Source organism: Camelina sativa, chromosome 7 (assembly GCF_000633955.1).
Source record: "Camelina sativa cultivar DH55 chromosome 7, Cs, whole genome shotgun sequence".
NCBI lineage: Eukaryota > Viridiplantae > Streptophyta > Magnoliopsida > Brassicales > Brassicaceae > Camelina > Camelina sativa.
The window spans coordinates 4,640,549-4,658,272 of NC_025691.1; the positions used below are offsets into that span (position 1 = coordinate 4,640,549).

The window sequence follows — 17,724 nt, forward strand, 5'->3', positions numbered from 1 at the left end:
CGAAACACAAAGAGAGTTTGTGAGTTGTTTAGTTTTGAGAGATTTTCTAAACAATCAATAAAGAGAGTTATTCTTTATACAAGCTAAATGTGTTTAAACTTTATTAATATATAATTGATATATGGAGAGACGTATGAAGTTGGCTCATTGTCACTAATGGCTGTTTCTATTACTTTAATCCCCAACTCTGTGGTGGTTTCCCATTTACTTGGACTTGCATAATTTGTCTACATTGGTAACCATTGATTCTAATGCAAAAATTTTAACTTCCTAAGAACATATATCAAATTCTGAATTGAACAAGTCAAAGTGCAAAACAAGAAATTAACACAAGAACCAAGTTGTTATGCAATTTCAAAATTTCAATAGCTTCCGGTTAAAATTGGTTTAGTTCAGGTTAAATAGCATATTGGTTTAGAGAAACCGAACCAACAATGTCAAACCCGTTTTATTAGGGGGTTTTGAAGAGCAGCTAAACCCTAAGCCCAAAAATCGAAATTACGCTCATCAGCGAGAGAGACGATGGATCACATAGCTGCGGCGGAGGAGCAAATCGTAACGGAGAGACTAACCAGAAAGCTTGAAGAAGTTAACGCAGCTGCTCAGACTCAGCTTTCTCCTATCCAAGATCACATCAATTTTACCCTCCAGGTATTATTCGCGAGCTCATGACAATTTGAAATGTCGCATCCTTCATATGTTCTTCCTGATTTTGCAACGTTTAGCTTCTAAGTTCGAAATATGGAATCTTTATTTTGGTTTGATTCAGTCTTCGTACTGAAAGCTGCAATGTATAACTCATGTTTCTTGAAAAGTCCTAACTTTTTAGAATAACTCAATAGGTTAAGCTTATTAATTGGTAGTTCCAAATTTGATGTAATTTTAAGTTAGATATTTCACTAGGCTCATGAAAATGTTCTAAAGATTTGCTTTGTGGATTCCTTCTATCTTTTGTCTTTAGAGTTGTCTATGGATCAGGCTCATGAAAATGTCTGAGAGCATTGCTCTGTTTTGTCTTCAAAAGCACTAGTGTTAGTACCTTCACTTAATTCATGAGTTAAATATGATCTAGTGATTCGAGTTAATAAAACACCTGACAACAAACAAACTTCATTGTTTGCAGCAAGCTTATTTCAAATGTGCATATGAGTGCTTTGACAGAAGAAGAAAGCAAGAGGAGATAAGTAACTGCGTCGAGCACTGCAGTGTTCCCGTTGTCAAATCTCAACAGCATTTCGAAAACGAAATGGCTCAGTTTCAGGTATCCCTGCAGAAAGATGACACGAAATGTTTGCTGCGTATAAAGATGGATTGATAGAGCTGATCTTTTTTGAATTGAATGGGATGTTGTTATAGGAAAGACTGAACAGATCACTGATGGTGTGTCAAGACAAATTTGAGACTACAAAGCTCCAGAAGATCAGGCCTGAAGCTGTTAGCGAGATGGAGAGTTGCGTCCTCAAATCCATTGAGGAAAATCTCAATACATTACCGCATATTGTGCAGAGAATGAAGACAGCATTTAACATGACTTAACTTAAAATCTCAAATCCTTCAAACAGAACGTGACTGGCCCATTGTTTGAATGTTGCAGTCTTTTTATCTACGACCTTTGTTGTCTTTTTTATTTTATAAACTTGTTTTACTTGTTGTTATGTAAAAGGCTACATTAGGTTTAATAAATTTGGCTACTGGACTGAAAACTGTCTTTTGTTTGCTCTTCTTCGTCTCCCCCAGGTGAAACCTAAAAACCTTATGTAAACGCTCCTGTGTTTGTAATTGAGATAGAATCGTAGAGCAAACGTAGCCGCAAATAAAATGTTCTCTCCACTCTCTGGTAAACAAAAACTCTAGAAGTTTGTTTTCCATTTGGTATGGGGTTTTCATATAATCTTCTAGAATTACGGTAGATTTTAGTGGAATTGAATTAGAAATAACCAATAGGAAAACAAGATACATATGAATTTAAACAAAGAAAATAAAAAGTATTTGGAATAGATATTATCTAAAATATATAGAGATTATCTTAACAGTAAGAAAAAGACTTAATAGAGAGATTTATATACACCTACGTCTGTGTGAGACAATCAGAATCCTATCCTATATAAGTAAAAGACTATATGACTCCTTTCTCTGCCGCTTGACTCTTTTCTTCTTGTATCATATGTTTGATAACGATGGAGAGAGTAGATTATGATCAACTCAAGCGTTTGCAGGGAGAGAAGAGGTCGTTTAGAATGGTTAAACCTTTTACCTATTATGGGGAAAAAGGAGAATCATCCACCGAAGCTCATCATGCTAGTGTGAACGATAGCAAGAGAGAGATCAAAAGGATAACGATGAGCTCCTGCAGCTCAGGCAAACGACAGAAGATGATTCATGTGTGCGAAGAAGACCCTAAACAAAACCCTAATCATGATGCTTGTTCTACAAGTTTGTGCCATGAGGAGTCCAAGAGGCGTGGACAAGTGGTTACCAACAAAAAGGTTAAAAGAAGAGAGCCCGTTGAAGAGAGGGGGAGGACACCTGAATGGCTGGTTAAAGTGATGAGAGAAGAGAATGGTACGGACGTGAAGATGATAACGAAGAAGGACCTTGTATGTAGTGATCTCAACGAACATTATGCACGTCTCTTGATTCCCTGGAACGGCATAACGGATATGGACTTTATGAACGAGGAGGAGTTGGGTATCGTACACCAACATTACATAAAAGTGACTAAAAAAGGATTGGATTTTACCTTGGTGGATTTGAAGGGTAAAAGATGGGGGCTTAACCTCAGGAGATGGGATATGGGGCCCAATTCCAACTACGTCTTGGCTACAGGGTGGAACAAGGTCGCCGCCGATAACAGGCTAGAGATAGGCCAGACGCTTTGGATTTGGTCCTTCCGCACCTTGGGGAACAAGGTTGTCGCCGGTGCGGACCGTACCCCAGACAAGCTCTTTATTGCTTTCGTTCCTCTGGATCCAGCTCCGGCTCTGTCTCTGTCTCTGGCTCTGGTTAGGGATCCAGCTCCATGTTCACCTCCGGCTCAAGCTGAGGCTCAAGAAGAGAGTGTCAGAGTATTTCCAGTTCCATATAATAACTGGGAGAGGACGACTCGTCTCGAGGCTTTACAAGAGTCAGGTAGGAGAAGCTCACTGGTCCCTGTCACAGAGCTTGACCTCGAGCTCCGGTTGTAACTAGAAGATTCCGGCCAAATGAGCTCTGCTATGTGACCAATCTCTGTCTATAGTCGAATCTAACACTTAACTCTATTTCTTTTGGTGTTTTTTGGTTTTTGTTGGTGGCGTTTAGATTCTGATGATTATGATTCCTTAATTTTCTGAATGGATGATGTTTAATTTTGGCAAGTTTTATTCTCTACTGCTTTTATTTCATAATTCATACTAAGTACTAGTTTGAGTAAAAGCACAATTCATGTTTACATAAAAGCTAAAGATCATACACACAAATTCACTATAGTAAGAGGGTACTATTATAGACGATGTCAGAAACAGACAGAGACATCGATCTCATAGAATTCAGAAAAGAATATATACATTTAAATGTATAAATGCTCTGCTTTAACTCAATTGGTATCTAGGGAGAGAGTGATGTTATGAGCCACGAGAAAAAGCCAAGCTGTGTTCTTCCGCTGAGCCTCTCTGAAGAATACTCAACTAGCATGTTCCATAGGTCTCCTACAGTCATTTCTAGCAAAGTGATCCTTTCGGTCACCTGAAAAGAGTATAAAACACACTTCGTATAAAGGGGCTTGGAAATGGAGAACAAGTGGTTTTAGTGAATTATGATTTAGATAATAACCTGATTGAGATTTTGCAGGGCTTGAAGGCCAAAAGTGTAGTATGAAAGGAAGGGTCTTCCTGACTAGAGAAGTAGATAATGGAGAACGTTCTTCAAAAGTTTAATGATTGTGTTATGCAAGATATGTTGATTAAAATGGAGAAGTATACCTGTGAAATGGCAAGCCACTGAAGCATGACCTTTAGTTCTGGATCGCCTCCAAACACACCGCATCCCCAATTCCCTGTAGCTACACCAATCTTCTTCTCCTCATGATGATCGATACACCATACTTGAGAGCTTTCTACAATTTGGCTCGCCGAATCTGATGGTAGAGGAAGACGATCCACTTGATGTTTACATCGATGCAAGTATCCAGTGAAAGCCTTGTTAACTTCTCTATATATAGAAACAAAAAGATGATGCAGAGTGAGAACATGAAAAACTAGAGTGAAAGGCTAATAAATATTTTCTTTTCCATTACCGAAGGAGGCCATCAGGTTTGTATTGTCTCTTTCCTGGCTGACGGATGGCATCTATAGCTACAACTCTCCTTTTCCGCCTCATGAAACTATCCAACTCTTTCTTGTCTGCGTAATCGCCAACAAATTGGAACGAAGAGCCAAACCTAAACATGTTGACTTTCTTGTAATTAGAAACTACAATAAGCTTTAGCTTGTTCATTCAAATGTATTAGTAAAATATACCCGGAGTAAAGTGAAAATCTTTCAGCACCAACAATCTCAATTGCTTCATTTTCATCCATACGAGGCAAGAAGAGCATGCCAACAATAAGTTCCGGGTTGATCATGAACCTTATTTCTTCCTACATAGGATGACACATTTTCAAAACATGGTATAGTTTTGTCGGTGTATCTTTCTAAAAATGCAAGTAAGTCAAGTAACAATTTTAGACCTGAAGACATCCATTACGTAGAGTAAGACCACCAAAATATTCATCAGCAAAATCCACTTCAAGAGCTTCACCGGGTTGATCTTCTATTACTCATGAGGTATGAACCTAGTTCAAGAGCATACTCATGTTACATATGAAAGAAATGGATTAACATACAGTACTGAAGAAGATACTTAGTTGTGTTTCTATGTTACCTCAACAGAACAAAGTGGGGTGGTGGATTTGGCCCAATAATCAGCCTCAGGATATGAAACATAGCGGGGATTATACTCCAACGGAAGAGTTTTCCTCTCAAAGGAAACAAAGCCTGTGGGGATACATTGACATATCGTCCCAAAGTAATGGATAATGCACCTTATTTTGCTCTCTTGCTTCTTGCACTGACGCGTATACAAAAATCTTATGTAAAAACACAAGAAGGATTTGTAACTGATCTGGGGAATATAGTTGTTTAGTTGTAAAATTGTAAGGAGAAGAAACGGAGATACATACGAAAACAATTCATCAAAGTTGATTCCTTGAAGATTCTTTACGCGTCTGTCAACCTCAGGGAACAAACAAAAGAATGAACATGCAAGAAGAGCTGCTATTAACTCCTGCAGAAGAAGGCATAGAAGAGATGAATGAAGAAGCTTGGTTGCAACAATCTAGCACCTAAAAAGTACTATAGCTAGATATTAAGTTACTATATATAACAACTTTCACATTCAGTACCTGGCTAAGAAACACAATGCCAGCTTCTTGAGAGCCTAATAGACGAAGCCCGGACAAAACTCCATCAATAACATGGTCTGCCTTCTGATAGTGTATTTCTAACAGGGAGGGTAACTGGAGAAGTAATCCACACAATCCAGGAACCACCTCACCGAAAAAGTTTGCTGACTCTTCTATAGAAAACTTCTGCATCACGGCAAAAAAAATTGTTAATGATTACTTTATAATCCAATCCAAATGTTCGAATATTTTAAAAAAATAAAACACACAAACAAAAGAATTGTTACCTTGTCAAAGAAAAGAGAATACCCTTGAAACGCATAAGGTGCAAGATCAGATGCATCCAAGAAGAGGGATTGGCGAATATTCGTGAGATGCAAGGCAAGAGCCTCCCCTGAGTTAACCATTGACTCACTCGGACCCTTTGACATTGTTTGAAGCTCCTCTTCAACAGAATGTGGCCAAACTAGAGAGGAAGAGTTAGCCACAAGAGGCAAATACTGAAGAAATGACTTAAGATCTACTCTCTTCTCCATGACCATCACTATTATTTCCTTTCCTGAAATCAACATTTGATGTTGTTGTAACTATCTATATATTATTACTTAGTTCGTTGACCATATTAGCTTGAAGAGAAAGAAACCCATTTTTACTTCTTTATAAACAGAAACAGATAGACACCTAAAAGTCAAACAAAGAACACGTTTACTCAGCTAGCTAACAACTACGTGTAGTCTGTACGCCATAATTAAAACGGCATGTAGTTTATTTTAACTTGAACCGAACAGAGATACCGGTTTATTTCGGTTTGAAATTCGGGATCAGTGTATCACTGGTTAATAATGGCTTCTAGGGATGTTAAGAAGGGCAGATTCACATTTCACAAATCTTTTAAACCTCTAATTGAGGTGATGGAGGAACTAGGGATTGAAAGATGAACGAATCCAAAGAAGAGATTGGGGAACGAATAAGGATTTTGCCTGAGATTTAAGGGTTTATTAGATTCAACTTCAAGAAGGCCAAAATAGAGAAGACACAGTCCAAGGCTCTGGCTTCGATTCTACGACCACCATAAAGTTATCACTCAACTCGTCAATAATTAAATAACATGCCTGATAATTTGTTAGGAAGAGAAAACAAAATAATAATTGCAGGGTCTGGGCTGGACCGAGTTTAGGCCGAGTTTAGGCTCGTTAGTGTTAGTTTTGTAGGGCTTCCTTGTGATTTGATTGACAAGGGAACTCGGTAGAGAAAAGAAAAAAAAATCTAGACTTTGCGAATTGTACTCTGAAACCTCGAGTCCAAGATCGAGGTAACTCGCCAGATTGTTGCTTACTTTGTGGTACTTAGGTTATTCTGTTGAAAACCCTAGATTTAGATTTGTGTCTTTTTTTTTTTTGTCCACATCTCGCATCTTCGTTGATTCGTGGTTTCATGATTTTGATGTAGGTTTTTCGTACTACCAATGGCTGGGGTTATGCAGAAGTTCCTTATTGCGTCGATGTTCATGTGGATCCTACCTATTGCGATTCTATATGGATTCAACAATGATTTGCTTCCTGGTTAGTAAGATCTCCAACATAGCCTTGATGCATTTTTAGAGTAGAACCAATATGTTCTCGAGGTGTAAGTCCACATGAAAAGCTTAAATTTTCAGGTTTGACTTGATTTTATGTGGATATCTGTGTGGTTTTCTGATTGTATTTATCTCTTTTTTTTCTTTTTTTTTTCTTTTGAGTTCTACTTAATCGTGTTTGGACTTTGGAGCTCTTGAATTGAAATTCTGTAAGAAGCCATTGTATTAGAAAGTTAGAATGTAATTGGAAGTGCCTGCTTGTTATGAAAGTTGCATGTTCCTGTATTTGTTAGGTTGACAAAGGTTCCTCATTTTGTGTTCAACTTTAGAGTGTCATTGGGTGTTTGCATTATACTTGTGAGTTTTCTGTGGAACTTGACTAAATGACTGAGGATTTAATTGCAAAAGGGTTATGGTGATTCTCTATAAACCATGTTGGATTATGTTACTTAGGGGTGACTGGATTGTGGCTTTTGGTAGGTCTTAACATCCAGAGAACCACTATAGGGGGATCAAATACTAGCAACTCTTTATTAGCTTTCTTAGTGGACCTTGATTTTGAGAATAGCTGGTTGTTGAGATCTGATTCCAGATTAGAGAATCTTGTAGAGGCTGTGTTATAGTACTTGAGCATAACGTCTCTCTCTCTCACAAAGATTGTAGTATATTCCCAGATTTAGTTTTGTAATAGCAAATACGATAGAAATTGACCGTATAGGTGTTTCCAGATATTTTATCACCTCTTACACTACTCTGTTTAAATCTTTGACAGGTTCAACCACATTGACTCCACATTCTCTTACACTACTTAGTGGATTTCTTGCGGTGGTATCAGTCAATGTAGTGATTGTTTTCTACATCTGTTTGGCCTTGAAAGAACCTACGGATAAACACAAGCCAGACGCTTCCTTTGTGGCAGAGGCCAAAGATAGTGTAAAGAAATTGACAACAGGAGTCACAAGTACAGACCCTGCGCTCAAGAAAGAAGAGTGAGCAAAACCACATCCCCTTATTTGAAAACAAGGAACAGCGTCGAAATCGCGTCAGATGGAGCAGAGCTCAGGTTCTTGCAATGTATTTATTTTGTAACTGCAGAAGTTTCTTGGCTGCTATATCATTCTGTATTGTTACATCTGAGGGTTTTTTGGTGGTTGAGCAGAAACATACGCCATTTTGATGTTGAACAGAGTCGAGCTGATGCTTTAGGACAAAAGTTCTCAAAACCTTAACAGTTGTGACTTGTCTAATTTTAAGCAAGTTATCTGTTTTTCCCCACACGTCTCTGCCACATACTCGCAGACATTTTTCGAGTCTAAGTTAGCTCAAGAAAACAAATATTGAGTTACACATTCGATAATGAATAGAAAAGTAACTCAGTTACTGGTTTACGTCCAAAGAAATATGTGAACAAAAACGATCACCTTTAATGGTAATGACATCTTGTAACACTTCTCATATCTTAAACACTATAATGGTTCCAAGCCTTTAGGAAATTTTCTTCAGATTTTGTAAAGAACCACGAGAGAGAGCCAGATACATATGCATATAAGCTTATGCTTGTGCTTCTATAGCAACATCAGAAAGAGGAGGCATCTTAGTTGAAGCTCTTATGTTTGACATCACACGACCCCCTAAAGTGTCCCTGGTCTTGTCATTTATATTCAGAGCTTCATCTTCCAACTCAAGCACATAATATTTTTCCAACTGGATCCTTGAGATGATAGGCCATTATACATATTCTTACAGCTCCTTTGTGGGAAAGACCTTAGGAGATCATAGGAACTACCGTTATGCCTATCTTGGCAATCTCTTGATCATCAGTTTGTCTGCTGAGCCTCCCTGAAGAATAAAAAAGTTGTGTCCATAACTGTCTAATTTTAAGCAAGTTGATATGTTTTGTCCACACTTCTCTGTCAGATAATGTTTGTTTCTTCGAGTTTAACGTAGCTCAAGAAAACAACTTATGAATTAGAAATAATTTGATGAAATAGAAAGAAACTTAGTTTCGGTTCCGGCCCAAAGAGAAATGTGGACAAAAAAAAAGGATCAACTTTCATTTGGAAACATGTGAATTTGAAATTTTTTTTATCATAATACATGGTACATCCAAATTTCTTCAGTTTGTCTCAAAATTGACAATGTGAGCTGAAGAGTAGATTACAATATAATAAATGGTACATCCAAATCAATTAGTAGTGGATTTGACCAAACACTCGAGTAAAGGCTCTTCTCTTTAAGGTCGGGAAGTCATTTTCAGTACTTGTGCATCTTTTTTTCAAAATTTTATAGACTTCTACGAAATTTCGTGGTTATCCAAACCTCTATTATAAAGATGTCATGCGCCATACAGATTTATTTATTTTTCCATGCATCTCGACTTTTTAATTGTAAAACCAAACCAAGAAATTGCAACGAAATCGGGAAACAGTAAGACATAAGATATCAAACATATCAAATAAATTACAATTATATTATTTTACTCTAAAGTCCTAATGGTGTTTTCATGTTTTCAGTCGAAATTTTGTAATAATTGTTTCTGCGAAATGTTTTTTTTTTCTTTTCATTTTTCTCTTAATAAAATGTTCTTTCTCTCTTTGGTGGATTCAATGTAGGTTTGACTGTTATGAAAGATTACTTGACGTGATGGTTTTTGTGGGTGTTCACAATCTAATTTTGACGGATACTTGATAACGAAAGGTAATCCTTAAGAAGATTACTGGTTATAAATAACGACAATATAGTAACTTACAAACTTTAGTTTTTGGATTTAATACTACAATTAACTTTTAACTATACAGATTTTCTATGTTGATATTAAATGTTTACACTTGATCAAGTTTTCTATAACACTAAATCAAATACTTCATCTGTTTCATAATAAGTGTCATTTTAACACTTTGCACACAAATTAAGAAAACATATTAAAATATCTTTTATACCCTTAAAATTGACATTGACTTTTGATATTCTTCAATGAATATGAGGTTAAAGTTGGGAATTTATACTTAATATTACATTGAAAATCTAAAATGACACTTATTTTGAAACAAAAAAATCAGGCTAGAATGACATTTTTTGTGAAACGGAGGAGTATTATGTTATCTACTCCCTCTGTTTCATATTAAGTGTCATTTTAGGATTTTTCACACAGATTAAGAAAATCATTAAATTTTCTATTTTATCCCTTATTAATATATTATTTATTTTTTCTATTGGTCAATACATTAAATTGGTAAGAATAAAATTGGAAAATTTACCAAACATCTACATTGTAAATATAAAATGACACTTATTTTGTAACAAAATTTTCAGCCTAAATGACACTTAATATGAAGGGAGTATTTATTAACAATTACTGTAGTTGTTTCAAATAAAATTTAGTTATGTATACCCTAATGTGGATAATCAGCTTTATTATGAGTATATAACAACTCTATTAAAATAAAATGTATTTTAACTCGTATGTGGTAATGAAGCGGTAGTTTTCTTGGAACATAGCATCAATGTGCTCTATGCGAATATATATCCCATCAAAACAAATTTCACCATATGATTAGACCAGCCGGAACAGAAGCAATGACGGAATTAATGACCTTACTGAATATACGATGGATAAGCTATTTCGACCGATTTGTCCATCCTTAGTATTAGTCGTCGGATCATGAACATTAAAAATAATTTGTTTTCTCGAGGCAAACATGACACATATTCAATCATTTAATCAATCTAATAGCAAAACGAAAAAGGTCAAAAAAAAATGGAAAGAAATAAGGAGGTGGTGGAGTTTCACGGCACGAAGGAGGTCAAATAACGAACAACAACAACAACACAACTGCTAATTACTTCCGTACTAACTTCATGATCAGTCCACTTTTTGCTGATATGTGTGTGCAGGGTCCAATAGACAGACAATAGTCAACATCTTTCGTCTCCGATCCGCGTATTTTTTTCTGCGCAAAAAGTATTATTTGCAGACAAAATAAACAGCCATGTAATATGTATACAGTAAACAACTAAAAAAAAAAAAAAACTCATGGGTCCAGTGGCGGATCTAGAAATTTTTTTTGCATGTAGCATAAAATATCTATAATTATAAATAATAAAATTATATAAAATAAACATTTATTAAATATAAACTTTTACCTCTAATGTATTCAAAATATGAAATTTAAAAGGATCATCAAATTTTTACGAAATATTATTTACATTAATTTTAAAATATATTGTCATTAACCACACAGCTCAATAATAGACTTATGCAACCCCGATACAATGAATGACAAACGATGTGGTTCTCCACTCGATTATTTGAATGTCTTTTTAATGATAATTTACAAATTTAATGAAGTATTTATTATATACAATTATTTTAATTGAATAATATTTTACATTCAAATAATAATAATAATAACAATCTACATATTAAACATATTTAGAAAATTTTAGTTCCACAATTTCTCAGTTACAAATCACAATAAACATGTAATTTATATGTAAAAGTTATTATTTGAATTCACAAATCTAAATATAGTAAACAAATTTTAACTCTAAAATATGAAATGAATTACAAAATAGATAATATATGTTTACTAAGTTACTAATTGTACCAACATTTTTAAAATTCAAATGTAATCTTTACTATTAAAATGATGCTTTAAAATTTGTCAAGAGTTAATTAATAAAAGTAGAAGTTAATGTACTCAATCATAACAAAAATTTTAAAAACAAGTTGGAAAGACACATGAGGTAAACCAAAAAAAAAAAACAATTAAACAAAAAGGAAAAGTAAGGTATCGAACTTGGGGCATGAAGATTAGCATGGGGCACACTTCAGCCAAATGAGCTAAGAAACTATAATAGGCATATTCAACTAGAAAATATTTTAACTTAGTATGGGGCACGTGCCCCACCCTATATCAACATAGATCTGCCCCTGCACGGGTCTATAACGATCCCATAAAACTGTAAAATTTCAATCCATCATGTTACATTGTTACGTGTGTATCCTTGCTTATACTTTCCAAAAGAAAATAATGATATACTAGTTGTAATTATAACTTGTAAAGGACTTAAGTATGTGGTCTGGTCTGCTATAATAAGGAAGAAGCTAGCGGATATATATATGGTCTCTGTTATCCATAGTAGATAACTATAACTTGTAATACAGTAGTATTAAAAAAAGTTTTAAAAAATAACGACGTTAATATGTCCTTAAACAAGTATTTATTGCCAATAGCTAAGCATATTTGACTTTAAAAATTCCAATAGATCCTCAATTAATTGGCGTGTCAGGATGCATTTTTTAAAAGATTTTATTCTTTCTTTTGACTTTAGTTCTTGTTTAGATAAACAGCTTATTGCTCTCCGGCAGTTTGACTTCAAAATTCTAATGTTTTTGTTACCTATGTGGCAAAGAAATGAAAGCTCACTCGTCTTATAAGACTCACGTTGACTCTAATACGTCGAAATATATTCACATATATAGAGCTTGGTTTTTGGTTAAACCAATATACGTTCATCTTAAAACCGATCAAAATTATTTAACATGAGAAATTATAGTTCACGTTTACATGAATTAGGTTATACATGTATATATATACTATATACCAATGCAAGAACTTTTTGTTTGATTCACAATATTATTGTTCAGTAAAGGTGGCAAACAAAGCTTGAAAAGAAAAAAAATATATGTATAATATATTTTGTGTATAGTGTATACAAACCTGAATATGTAATAAATAAAAAACTTTGAATAATTAATTATGTAATGATACGGCCACATATATGCTTGGATATATGCGCGTATACTTTGGATACATACATACTATATAATATATTATTTGACAATTTTTGACTACGTACTCACATCACATGCGAGGAGACGAGTGTCAAAATATATGTACAAGGGTTTCTAGCTTGTTGGGTCAACACATTAGAGGTATGATACGTTGGAGTTTAGGAGTTATATATTAATACACACGTATGTTTGTGTTATTATCATATATATTTTTCTTAGATAAATACACACGCACATCCCCTGACTTTTTGATCTAAGTTAAAAAATCAAATCTCTTCTAAACATAAGTTTAACGTTTACTCGTGTAATTTAAGTTTACTAATATACACATGAAAACATTTTGTTCCTTAATTAGCTTCAGCAGCATGCAAAATGACGAAGAATACATGTATAGATAGGAAAGCTTCGGCGTTAATAGTTTACATCAGCAATTGGCTCTATTTCTTTTTTCAACCATACATCACTTATGCGTACATTAATATTGGTCAACTCGGAACTTGAATTGTAATAATAATATTCTCAAGTATACGAGGACGTTAAGTTTGTGTAGACGAGAATTTTATAATTATATTTTTGCAGTCCACACATGATATGGTAACGCGTACAAAAGACTGAAGTGAGGAGAATCAGAAATTGAAAAGAGTAATTAATTATTGGTATAAGAATTTAATACTATAAAACCGGCCACATAAGTTATTCTGAACACTCTCACAAAACGATCGCAATTCGAGTATTTTAATTTAAATTTCTAATTTCTTAGTCAATACACGCCAAGACATGTGAAAGTCTTTCTCCCATGTTCACTATAAATACATCACAAATTTCATTTCTCTTAAAAGTTCAACAAACCTCTCTAGTTCGCTCTCTCTCCTTTCTTTTGCTTACGCCATCTTGCAATCGATATGGCCTTGATCCAAAACCCTAATATAAAACATGTTTCATTTCTAAAAAGCAGAAATCCACAACAAACACTCTTTCTTCCTCACACTCTCTCACTCCCTAATTCTAAAAACAACTCCAAAAGACTTGTAATTTTTAATTCTTCTTCTTCTTCTCTGTTATCACCAGTGATTCAATCTTCTCCGGTTGCTTCTCCTTCCTCTCCTCTTCGTCCTCCAGTTTATCGTGCACCGCAGTCCCCGTGTTCCGGTGGGACAGTGACTGTACCGTTATCTCGGGTTTGGAGAGAGATACAAGGATGTAACAACTGGAAAGATCTCATCGAACCTTTAAACCCTCTTCTCCAACAAGAGATCACTCGCTATGGCAACTTAGTTTCCACTTGTTACAAAGCCTTCGATCTAAACCCTAATTCCAAACGTTACTTGAACTGCAAGTATGGCAAACAAACCCTACTTAAAGAAACCGAAATCGACCAACCTGAGGACTACCAAGTCACCAAATACATCTACGCCACACCGGACATCAACATCAGTCCCATCCAGAACGAGACGAATAGAAGAGCGCGTTGGGTAGGCTATGTTGCAGTTTCATCGGATGACTCGGTGAAACGTTTAGGGAGAAGAGACATTGTAGTGACGTTTCGTGGAACTGTAACTAACCCGGAATGGTTGGCAAATTTCATGAGCTCTTTAACTCCGGCTAGGTTCCATCCTCATAACCCGCGTCTCGACGTAAAGGTGGAATCCGGATTCTTGAATTTATACACATCCGATGAGAGTGAGAGCAAATTTGGACTTGAGAGCTGCAGACAACAGCTTCTGTCTGAAATCTCGAGATTGATAAATGATTACAAAGGAGAAGAGATGAGTATCACACTCGCGGGACATAGCATGGGAAGCTCATTGGCTCAACTTCTTGCTTATGACATTGCGGAACTAGGTCTAAACCGGAGGATCGGCGAGGGAGATATTCCTTTGACCGTAATCTCTTTCGCAGGTCCTAGGGTTGGTAACTTGGAGTTCAAAAAACGTTGCGAGGAGCTAGGAGTTAAGGTTTTGAGGATCACTAACGTCAATGATCCGGTCACTAAACTTCCTGGTGTTTTCCTCAATGAGAATTTTAGGACTTTAGGTGGCTTTTATGAGCTTCCATGGAGCTGCTCATGTTATGCTCATGTTGGGGTGGAACTCACGCTAGATTTTTTCGATGTTCAAAACATTTCTTGCGTTCACGATCTCCAAACTTATATCGATCTTCTAAACCAACGGAAAATAAGCTCGAGATCAGCCGATTCCAAGGAAGATGAGGACGGTGACAATTTTGCCTTAGAATTTTTGAAGAGAAATGGCGAGAAGATGATGCTCTTGAAGGAACAACCAATGATGCATTGGACAAATGCCGTGGATCTACTTAATTATGTATCTAACCATATGTTATACTGTAATATTTTTTAGGACTAGCTAGAATGAGATCCAATCTGGAATTTAGGTTTTTTAATTTTTTGAACATGTACAAATAGTGATAAGTGTATCTTTAACATACGTACAACGTCTATATCAGTGAAGGTTTTTCATTTGTTATGTTTGCATATGTATATGACTTAATTGTACGTAGTGTTTCTACATGATATTTGATATATAAATCAATCATATATCTTTTCCAAAGTCGCAAACGCGTAATGCCTCTGTCTTTCATATCTGCGTTTACATTTTTCCAATGATTAAAATATTTTATAATTTTGGATAAAAAGATATGTGTAAGCTAGTAGTTTTTCACTTTTCATTTTTTGATAAAGTGTAAGCTATAGTAAACTTTAAACTAAACTAACAAGGCAAAATTTAAAAAAATGTATTAGCTTTAAATTGTTTTTTTTTGGTTGAATGTGTGAACAATGCATGCGTTGAATTATCTGTAATTTAGTTTATTTTATCGTCCTTTAGAGTTGATTGTATGTTTCATGCAAATTAGAATTGACTAATTAGTGCATTACTAAACATTCTCCCTAGTTGGATTCTTAAGTCGTCATTTATTTCACATTATCGTCCTTTTTACTTACTCTTCTATGTTTCATGCAAAATGGAATAATTGACTAAACATGCTTTGTAGTTGGAATTTTAATTATCACCGAATTTATAGTATAATTAAGATGACTAGCTGTGGTCTCCTCTTGTTCTTCCCTAATTCACATCCCCGTAACTAGGTCAAACTTTGACTAACATTAGAGAATGTTATGCCCATTAGTTTCATATATATGTGAGAACATAGAATATTTATTATTTTTATATATAGTGTTTGTATGATACATCAGTTGAAAATTCCGACAACAAGTAATTGTCTTTTTAGTGAATTATATGATTCAAAGGAATAATTTCGAAGAAAGTAGAAATTAAATGCGTAGACTACTTGCGATGTATCTTTTTACATCATCATATCATCGTCATATATATCATAAGAAATGATGTAACATTAGATTGTAGCACTACAACGACATATATACCACCGTCACTGATCACAAACCGCGCGCCATGATGAAAGTATAATAGAATATGCGATTCCTCCGTATATAACTAAACTCTTTGTAAAGGTCTTCTTAGTGTTTATAAATATATATTGGTCACCTATGTTTTAAAAATAAGATTAAGTTAAAAATTGGTAATCGTAGTTTAAAGTTAGTTTTAGATTGAAAAGGGACAAACGTGGGTCCAAAAGATGATGAAACCATATATATATCCCTATAGTTAGTTTGAAAATTTGATCGAAAAGTGAATGTCCCCTAAAGCATATGGAAATATAAAACATATGGACCCAAGGTTTCCTCTTTGTTTTGTATGAACGTAATAAGATATGTACGAATGTAAAGCTCTCTTAAGAGTACTTTAAGACCATATACAAACTTTATATTAAATAAATCGTTTGTTTGATATTATATTTTACTTACATTACAAACTAAAATTAAAATATGTTTGGAAGCCTACAACAAAAACATAATAATTAAAATGTGTTAATATAGTCGTGGACTTTTCTTGCGAAAACCATCCCATATTTGCGGAGTTAGCATTTATCTTAGAACATTTCTAACCCACTCTATTTTGGAGTAAAAAATAGAAATGTCTAAATTGTAGTATAAAATAAAAATAGAAGTTCCGAAATATAAAGAAAAAAATAGAAATTTATATTTTTGAAATAAAAATAGAGATGGTTAGAGAATTTGATTCCAAACTTCATTATGAAGATGATAATGGAAATGGGTTGGAGATGGTTTTAGAAACCACCATATTCGATTGGTTTCGTTTGGTCAAAGACATTTCAGGAGATGGGCTTGAGATCTCGATCAGTTTATACATTATTGATGATCAAGTCACCCTTCTTCAAAATCATATCCACAATCAGCAACATATGTGCATAATTCAATCGGGCAGGCAAGTCTCGATGGCAAACCGCACTCTTTTAAGGTCTCAGTTACTTTAAACGTTACCATGGATGATGGGCTTTTGGCTACACTACATATTTGGGCCATTCTCTCTTACAAAATCAATTACTAATCCTTTTTTTTTGGTTATAAGACGACGGACGACAAGAACTTTATTAATTGCACCGAATTTGCGGCACATAATTCAAAAATATTAATTTTAAAACAAAAAATTATGAAACCACTTCATGCGCAGTATGTCTTTCTCTCTTCCTTTCATAATTTGCCAGCTCCATCTCTCTCTCTCTCTCTCTCTATGCAACCTGATTTCTCTCTCTAGAAATCATCACCAAGAACTAGCTAAGGATGTCGTCGGATGATGATGAAGGAGGAGAGGAGTATCTATTCAAGATTGTGATAATCGGAGACTCTGCCGTCGGGAAATCGAACCTTCTCTCTCGGTACGCTCGTAACGAGTTCAACGCTCATTCCAAAGCCACCATCGGCGTTGAGTTCCAGACGCAAAACATGGATATCGATGGCAAAGATGTCAAAGCTCAGATTTGGGATACTGCTGGTCAGGAACGCTTCCGTGCCGTCACTTCCGCTTATTACCGCGG

General features: G+C 35.0%; 4 protein-coding genes and 1 pseudogene across 6 annotated transcripts; 4 read left to right on the top strand and 1 right to left on the bottom strand.

Annotated features, from left to right (window-relative positions):
- LOC104700294 (protein FAM136A) lies at nucleotides 456-1,722 on the top strand. Its single transcript, XM_010415791.2, has 3 exons — nucleotides 456-651; nucleotides 1,124-1,261; nucleotides 1,357-1,722. Exons 1-3 carry the CDS (start codon nucleotides 523-525, stop codon nucleotides 1,534-1,536), a joined length of 447 nt encoding a protein of 148 aa, XP_010414093.1. The 5' UTR covers nucleotides 456-522; the 3' UTR covers nucleotides 1,537-1,722.
- On the top strand, nucleotides 2,151-3,285 carry LOC104704310 (B3 domain-containing protein At2g31720-like). The gene has a single exon (XM_010420423.2). The coding sequence runs from the start codon at nucleotides 2,178-2,180 to the stop codon at nucleotides 3,183-3,185; it is 1,008 nt and encodes a 335-aa protein (XP_010418725.1). The 5' UTR covers nucleotides 2,151-2,177; the 3' UTR covers nucleotides 3,186-3,285.
- LOC104700295 lies at nucleotides 3,501-5,955 on the bottom strand (annotated as a pseudogene).
- Nucleotides 6,303-8,270, top strand: LOC104700296. Of its 3 annotated transcripts, none has more exons than XM_010415793.1 (3): nucleotides 6,303-6,769; nucleotides 6,869-6,981; nucleotides 7,768-8,270. In XM_010415793.1, exons 2-3 carry the CDS (start codon nucleotides 6,885-6,887, stop codon nucleotides 7,986-7,988), a joined length of 318 nt encoding a protein of 105 aa, XP_010414095.1. In that variant the 5' UTR covers nucleotides 6,303-6,769; nucleotides 6,869-6,884; the 3' UTR covers nucleotides 7,989-8,270. The 3 variants fall into 3 exon arrangements, with proteins under 3 accessions (XP_010414095.1, XP_010414096.1, XP_010414094.1); XM_010415794.1 differs by having other exon boundaries at nucleotides 6,303-6,761; XM_010415792.2 differs by having other exon boundaries at nucleotides 6,303-6,731.
- Nucleotides 13,657-15,149, top strand: LOC104700298 (phospholipase A1-Ialpha2, chloroplastic). Its single transcript, XM_010415795.2, has one exon. It carries the CDS (start codon nucleotides 13,695-13,697, stop codon nucleotides 15,147-15,149), a length of 1,455 nt encoding a protein of 484 aa, XP_010414097.1. The 5' UTR covers nucleotides 13,657-13,694.